The sequence below is a fragment of the Capsicum annuum genome, chromosome 7 (genome assembly GCF_002878395.1).
Source record: "Capsicum annuum cultivar UCD-10X-F1 chromosome 7, UCD10Xv1.1, whole genome shotgun sequence".
Taxonomy (NCBI): Eukaryota; Viridiplantae; Streptophyta; class Magnoliopsida; order Solanales; family Solanaceae; genus Capsicum; species Capsicum annuum.
In genome coordinates, this window is record NC_061117.1 from 184,013,564 (window position 1) to 184,022,492 (window position 8,929).

Below are 8,929 nucleotides of genomic sequence, written 5' to 3' on the forward strand. Positions count from 1 at the left end.
CCAACCATGCTGGTAATCCTTGTTGGGGAATGTCCAGTCCCTGCACATCTGGTGGCTGGCTCAACAGTAAACCTTCATTATCGTATTCCGACTGTTTGAAGAAAAAAATTAAAAAAAGAGAACAATATTGGTTGGAGTTGGATACATGGCCTACACATAACAGAGAATACAGCATACAACTTCCTTTTATTTCTTATCTTGGAAAGAAATAAGTTCAGATGACTAATGCTTCATCAAAAACTGATATTTTACAGAAATCACGGCAGCCACCAAAGGTCACTAAGGGCAGAGATAAGATTCTCCAAGCCGTGGCTGATGTTGCCTATTCTATTATTGTGATCAAACCAAACACACGTTGCAGCACCAGCAAAGGCCTCGACATAAGATAGTTCCATTTTTGGTGCTACCAAAAGGATTCACCAAGAGAAGATCAAGCAACAATAGGTTTGTCAAACAATCTATACAATTTATGCCACAAGACATTTCCATTTTCAGTCTTCATTCCAGAATAACATAGGCAAGCAACAACTACCACAATAAACTATACATGTTCCCTGGACCCGCTATGCACAGGTCCAGGGAAGGACCCGATCACAAGGATCTATTGTAACACAGCCTTACCTTGTATTTCTGCCAGAGGCTGTTTCCAAGGCTTGAACCTGTGACCTCCCGATCACATGGCAGCAACTTTACCAGTTACTCAAAGGCTCCTCTTTATAGAAGGTTAAGAAAAAATTTGTATATAAAATACTCGTTCAAAGTCAAGAGTTTTAAGACAGCACACTAGAATAATTTTCCTTTAGTTCAGCGAGATTTTATGCTGAAGTTCTTCCACAGAACAAAAACAGTTGAAATTTAGCCCAACAAAGGAACATAAATCTTAAAAATTTAAAAGGCTCACCTTTTAAAAAGACACTTGGAAATAAATTTCACCTGAAGAATTAACGGCTTACCTTGGAACGACTTCCATACTTGATGAATACCAGAATGAAGCATTCCATCTAGAGATGGATAACCACTTGCTCTTGAACCAAGCCTGATGATGAATATAGCCAACTGAAAGTCATGGCTAAGGATATCAGAGCAGTCTCCACAACTTGAGTCGCTCTGTTGCTGGCAGGCGAGCTTCCATCACAAGATAACATATGAGGAGACAAAGGGAGAATGCAGAGCTGGTCAAATTATTATCTTTTAAATAGACCTTCTTATCTACCATAATTTTTTTTTTTTTAAAGTGTTGGGTCGGGGGATCTGCTTCCTCCGTATCATCCTCAAGTACCTCACCTGCGTATTTTCTTAGGTAGCAATATTTCTTTGCTTCACCAAATACCAAGTCTTGGTCGAATGGTTGTCCGTCTACTTGCTGATATAAAAGGATCAGTCTACTTAGAAGGACAACAATCATACCATATGATGGTTTTATTCTTCCTTCGCTGCTAAATATTCCGAAAGTGCACACAACCAATTCATCTGTTTAACTGGTTACAATACCACTTCCATCACTTTCCCCGACAGACCCCTAATTTACTGATATTGATGACATAACTGTGTGCACACTTCATAATCCTGAAATAGTAATGATGCATCAAGACTAGTCCTAGTGACTGTACAGAAAGATCACACACATAACACAAACAAAAACAGGTCTACGATGCATTAAGGGTGATACATAAAAACTCAAAATGAATCATGGAGCTGAGCAGGAAAAAATTCGAACTTTCTACATACAAAAGGATAAAATAGATAAAAAAAATTGCAAGGGAAACTAGATCAGCAGATGAACACACACATACAACACAAGTAAATACTGGTCTCCAATGTGCTAAGGGTAATACGGAAAAACTCAGAAAATGACTTGATGGAGCTGCGCAAGTATAAATTCCAACTTTCTATACATAAAAGGGTAAAACAGAAAAAACAAATTGCAACGGAAACCAGATCGAGAGATGAACGCACACATATAACACAAACAAGTTCTGGTGTCCCATGTGCAAGGTAATACATCAAAGCTCAAAATGACTTGATCGAGCTGAGCAAGTATAAATTCTTAATATGAATTCCAACTTCATATATACTGTATACAAAAGGGTTAGATCAAAGTAAAAAACATAAAATTGCAAGGAAAAATAGATCAAGAGATAACAGTAACTCAAGATCAGATCCAATGTTTTCTTTTGTGGTACAAGATACAAATACAGATACAATCTTTCTTAATACAGATCATATCATGACTCATTAACTAATCTACACATAATCTAAAAACCCAATTTTGTTGTCTCATCATCCATCATTTGGGTACATCATTTTTCCCGAAGAAAAATTGGAAAAAAAAAAAAGTAAGAAACTTCGACAAAGAAAACTAACAAAAAAAACTTTTTCATTTTTTCTTCATCATCATCAAATTAATTAACAACAAAGATGAGAAATTAGAGACATAAAGCGGTGACGTGTAAATCATCAGCATCGAAATCAAGTGATGGAGGTGGTGGGAGATTAAGATCAAACGGCAGAGGTTGTTTGGTGTTCAAAAACGACGACGTATGATCAACCTCGCAACGATCATCAACCACAGAAGAAGACGAATCACAATCACTCCGGCAATCTTCCGGTGGATAAACGGGTCGAGGAATCTTCATCATCCGGGTCAAACCCGACCCGGATCCAACACGTGGTCCACTGGAAGATTCCAACGTACTACTCATACTGCTACAAGCCGGTCTCGGAAACAGCTCAAACTGACCCGTCGCCGTCGGGGGGTGCGGCGGGTCCTCATCCTCCTCGTGTGTGGTTAACATCAAAGGATTGAAATTAGTTTTGGCTTTAGGTCCACGGAGAGCGCGTGCAGCATCATCGTAAGCGCGTGCGGCATCTTCAGCTGTATCAAAAGTACCTAACCAAACTCGGGTCTTCTTAATCGGATCTCGAATCTCTGCTGCAAATCGACCCCATGGGCGCTTACGAACGCCCCGATAACGAGGTGGGGGGTCAGTTTCGGGTTGTTTAAGGTTGTCGGATCCGGGCCTTTTTAGCTCCGATGACTTCCGATGGCGCATGGCAGCTTCAGTAAAGAATCAAAAAAGATTCGATTCGATTCGATCTTAATCAATATTTTCTTTTTTTTCAAATTTGTTTGCTAAGTATCCATGGAAGGGAAGATGGATTTCTGGTGGTTGTTTTGGGAGATGTGTTTTATGGGAACATGGACAATGGGGAAGGGTGGATTCATCCCCTGGCTTGATTTTTTTTGCTATTTTTTTATTTTCATTAAAATAATTTATTTTAGTGGATATGGAATTATGCCTTGGATTGCTCGAAATGCTAAATGAAAAAAAAAAAAAAAAAAAAAAAAAAAAGAGTATAACGCATTAAAGGTCCCGCTAAATGAAAAATTGCCAGTAAAATAATTAATCAGGTGAAAATCATTTCCCCACTCAAGTTTACTTTAAAAATTAAATTCCTTTTTTATTTTGAATAATAAATATCCTCCCTTTCAAGTTTACTTTAAAAATTAAACTCCTTTTTTACTTTGAATAATAAATATCCTCCCTTTTTATCTTGATAATGTCTATTTTAACCATGACATTTACAATATCTTCTTATAATATACATTATTTATTTTATTCAAGTATTTATATATTTTTATTTAAACTTTTTAGTTTAACCTTTTTAATGAACTTGTTACAAACCTAATATTTTTTTTAATGATTATTATTTTACTAAAATAAATCATAAGTATTTTTCTTCCCTCCTTCCCTTCAACTATATCCGAAATTATTATGATATACGTAAATTTTACGGGAATCCTATTGCCTAAACTCATTTCTTTTATATTTTATGCTCTTTTTTGTTGACGCAATGATCAAGTATCAGAATTTTTTGTACTCATTTTGCGTGCTAACTTGACTAAGAGAAGTACAAAAACATTTTGATATTTAACAACCAGATCAATAAAAATGAGTTTAGGTGGTAATAAGCCTCCTTTAAAGGTTAAATGTATCATAGCAACTTCATGTATAGTTCAGGAATACCTTATACCTTATCTCTTATTTTACATGCATTAAATATGTGCGTGTGCAATATATATATATATATGTGTGTGTGTGTGTGCGCGCGCGTGCGTGTGTGCGCGTGCGTGCGTGTGCGCGCGCGCATGAGTTTCGATATACTCCTTCTTTTTTACTTGTCACTTTTCATTTTTTCAGGTCAACCTGCATAAATTTTAACCAATATTTTAATATATGTTTTTTCAACTTATTAATAGGAAGAAGGATTGCAACTTATAGCATTTTTCATATATTTTCTGATCATCTAAATTTTAAATTTAAATATTAAATTATACATCTTAAAATGTTGGTTAAAGTTCATGCAGATTGACCTAAAAAACTAAAATAGTGACAAGTAAAAGTGAATAGATGGAGTATATATTTATAATATAAGTAAGCTTTTGAATTAATTTAGTATAAAATATATCTCCATTTTTGTTATATGTTATTATATTACATGCATTGAAATATGTTTATAAAGTTATTTTTACTAGCACAAATAGATATTATAGTTTTAATTATTATTAATAATAAATTTCCTTATCATGGTCATTTATTTTATTTATAACGTCACTAACTTATATACTTAATATATGTTTTTCACTTTTTTCGTCTAGAAAATAATTTTCTTTTTATTTAAAAAAATTCACTATATATATTAAAAATAAAAAGTGTAATGTAAAGAGGTAAAGAAAAATAAAAATTAATAGTATAAGGATATAATAGATAATTAAAAAAGATAAGTAGGAAAAAGGGGAAAGAACGTTTATTGTTTAAAGTTAAGAGGGGGGTTTGATTTTTAAAGTAAAGTTAGGGGGAGAAAATAATTTTCACCCTAATTAATTATGTCCTTGATGTTTATGATCTACAATTCTTCAATGTAATTTTATAAAAAAAGAAAAGTTTGTGAAAGTAAGAATGTACATAGTTTTATTACTATTTTATGAAGACAATGGGTAATACGAAAATCCAGGAGTAAGGCAATAGGAAAGCGATGGTATCAATTCGGAGAAGAGAAATTAGATGAAGTTCGACTACTTATTAAATTTCTATTCTAATTTGTGACCTTTGTAACCTCTAATTTTTTGTCATATTTTGTTTAAATTTTTAGTGTGTTATGTCATGTCTAATTACTTCTTCATAATATTTCTTCGATCTAACGCTATCTCTCTTTAGACCTACTATAGTGAACCTTTCACACTAGGGGTGTGCATTGGTCTGTTCGATTTGATTTTATGTGTTATTGATTCGATTTATTGATTTTTAAATTTACAAAATAAATAACCAATCAATAAAATATTTTTTATCAGCTTTCCATTTATCGATATTAGGTTCTTATCGGTTCGATTTTCGGTTTAACCAATAAGAAAACACTCATAAAATAGAAATAGTAACAACATCAAAAAATGAATCTTAGTTACCGTCAAAATCCTACACAATGTGTTTTAGTTTACAAGAATTTTCAAACTTGAATTGAATGTTAGTTCGAAAAAAAAAAACTGAATCCTAGTTGTTAGATGTTATTGAATGCTTTAAGCTTTACAATACCCGTGTTTTATGCCTTTGTTGTCCTGCTTCTATATAAGCTTGTGATTTAAAGTAAAGTATATTAATGAGGAATCAAAAAGATAAAAACATTACTCATAACGAGGATTGTTGATTATCGATTGTTTGATCCTCGCCTTCTCGACTCGTCGGTTTACAATGAAGATTTTGTGTTGTGATTTGTGAATACTAAATAGTCAATAGTGACCTGAATTTTGTAATTCTGTTTTAAAGTGTTAACTTAATTTTTCATGGATTGTGAATAAGTAATATATATTAATATAATATATATATATATATATATATATATATATATATATATATAATACAAATATTTATATATATAATATAAATAGGAGTAAAACAATAATTCAGTGTAATTTAATTGGGCTATCGGTTAAATCAATAACCCAATAAGCTAAAATCAAAATTGAACCGCTTACTCAATACTTTTTTTTATAAAATCAATAAAACTCATTAACTCAATAGTATTTTTATTAGTTCAATTTATCGGTCGGTTCACCCTATTTCACACATTCGCATTGAGGCATCTAAACATCTTTTCTTCACATTACCAAATCACGTCAATTTCACGTCTTTCATCTTGTATACCACAAAGGTCACTCATGTCTTATCTTGAATATCTTCATTTCTAATTTCATCCCTCCTACTATATCCACACACTCATCTCAACATCCTCATTTTTGTTATGTTCATTTTCTAAACATGTGAATTCTTGATCGGCTAATACTCTATTTCATACGATATGGTTTGATTACAACTTTATAAAACTTACTTTTGTCTTGGTGACACATTCTTGTGCCATAAAACACTGGTTGCTAGCCTCAATTTTATTCACTTTACATTTTATTTGGATGGTGATTTCCCATGTTATGGTATAGTATTACTATTAAGATAATCATATATTTTTTTATTGTTTTTCAAATGTATCGTATGATATAATTTAATTTCATAATTTGGCAATCATAAAACTCTTCATTTTATGTAACCACCAGTTTGATAGTACTCCTTCCGTCCTAAATTATTCGTCCCAAATTTTCTAATTTGATTTCTCATTTTACTTATCTTTTTTCATTAATCAAAATGAGACAAAAATTTTTTTCATGTTTTACCCTTTGTATTAATTATTTTTTCTTCAAATTAAAATGTAAACATCATTTAATAGGGGTAATATGATAAATTAGCCATGTTATTAATTATTTTTCTTACTCAATTTGTCATCTCAATTTGAGACGGATAATTTGAGACGGAAGGTATATTTCATTATTTTCTTATTTTTTTTCAATTATATCCTTACTTAATATTATATAATCTTATCTTACTATTTATTTTATATTATTTAACTCCACCCAAAATATCCTACTCCCACCCCGACCCCACCCCCCAAAAAATAAATATTTTTTAATTTATTTTTTCTTATTCCATCTCCCTTATCCCAACCCCAACCAAACTCCCACCCTATCACTACCAAAACCCCCATCCCACCACCTACCAACCCCCTCGGCTCCACACCAATTTATTTATTTTTAAGATAATTTTTTTCAATAAAAAAAAATCTTTTCCCACCCCCAACCACCCAAACAAAAAATTACGTATTATTTTTAATTTGTTTTTTGAAAATAATTTCAAAATCTTTTTTTTAGGGTGAAAATCATTTTCACCCCTCAACTTTGATTAAAAAATCAAACTCCCCCTTAATATTTAATAATAATCATATTTCCCCCTTTATCCAATACAATGTCCATTTTGTCATTATAATTTTAATTCTATATTTATGTAATATCTTTTTATATTATATGTAATGAATATTTTTTTAACATGGATATTTGTAGAATTTTATTTAAGTTTATTAATTTTATATGCAAATTAATACGTTTTATAAATTTATCTCAAAATTTAATATTATTTTTTAAGATCGTTATTTTAGTATTATATGTATTAAAGAATCGTTTGGTGTGAGGTATAACTATAATAATTCAGAGATAAAGTTCATGATTATTTATCCTGCGTTTAATTAAATATATTAGGTAGTTTCAAAATTATTTGTCGCAGCATTTATACCACAGTGATGAGATAAGTTATCACGCATACATGTTAGTACAACTTATTTTGTAATAACTAATCCCGGAATAACTTATTTCCAAACAACCCACCCCGAAGTGTGTATATATACATATGTATGTACATGCATGTGCTTATATTTTCGTGTTTTATAACTCTCTTACTAAATTTGTTTCGTATTACTTAACTTTTTGTTGATATAACACAATCCTTAAGAAAATTTTACTTAGAGGCATATTTTGCTAAATTAACCTTATTAATGATAATTTGAAACTTTAAATTTGTCTATATGGTTATTTTATATAGTTATTTAACACTAAAGGGTAGAAAAAAAAACATAATACAATTCTCTTGAGTTCACAAATTGAGCAGATAAACTAAAACATTTATTTTTATCATGAGGATCAAGTGATAAGAAACGATATTATCTATTATCTATATCAGTAAATAAGCTATGATTGTCATTAGTAGATTATTACATATTTTATAATTTATATAAATAAATATAATCTTTAAAGTTTGACCTTATTTTTATTCGAGAAAAACATCTAGTATCCCTGAACTTTGACCAAATTTGCTACGACACCCGTCAACTTCACGGGGGTCCTATTACCACTTAAACTAAATTTTAGCGTATTTTTGTCAATCTTTTTAGCTAACGTGATATCTTTTGTCAATCGTTTTAGATGGCGTGACACCTTTGATATGAGCTTCATTTTATGTAATAACGGTGCCACATTAGTACAAAAAAATGATAAAAATACACTAAATTTAAGTTCAGGGGATAATAGGACCCCTATGAAGTTGGAGTGTGTCGTAACAATTTTGACCATAGTTCGGGGTGGTACTAGAGGCTTATCTCTTTCATTTATTGATTGTATTTTCTGCATTGAAATATGTTTATAAAATTAGTAGTACTTATTATTTTCACTTGTTAAAATAAATATTATAGTTTTGATTATTATTAATAAAACTAATTTTCTTATTATGTTAATTTACTTCATAAAGATCATCACTAGTTTATATATTTCTTACTTTTTTTTTCTAGAAGATAATGTTTACGTTTTTAAGAAAATTTAGTTATATGAATAATGTTTATGTTTTTATGAAAAATTTATTATATGATTTAAAAAAAAAATGAACATATGATGATTTTAAAGAAGTAAAAAAGATGAATAAAAAAATTGATGATAAAAGGTAAAATAAGAATTTTAAAAAGTCAATTAGGATAAAGAGGGAGTATGATTATTGTTCAAAGT

General features: G+C 30.7%; 1 protein-coding gene across 1 annotated transcript; it reads right to left on the reverse strand.

The window, feature by feature from the left end:
• Positions 1–2,139: 2,139 nt before the first annotated feature.
• On the reverse strand, positions 2,140–3,289 carry LOC107878201 (ethylene-responsive transcription factor 3). Its single transcript, XM_016725123.2, has one exon. It carries the CDS (start codon positions 3,051–3,053, stop codon positions 2,427–2,429), a length of 627 nt encoding a protein of 208 aa, XP_016580609.1. The 5' UTR covers positions 3,054–3,289; the 3' UTR covers positions 2,140–2,426.
• Positions 3,290–8,929: the final 5,640 nt, after the last annotated feature.

Excerpts from the sequence above, each read along its gene's own strand:
- LOC107878201 (XM_016725123.2), bottom strand. The coding sequence starts at position 3,053 with ATGCGCCATCGGAAGTCATCGGAGCTAAAAAGGCCCGGATCCGACAAC.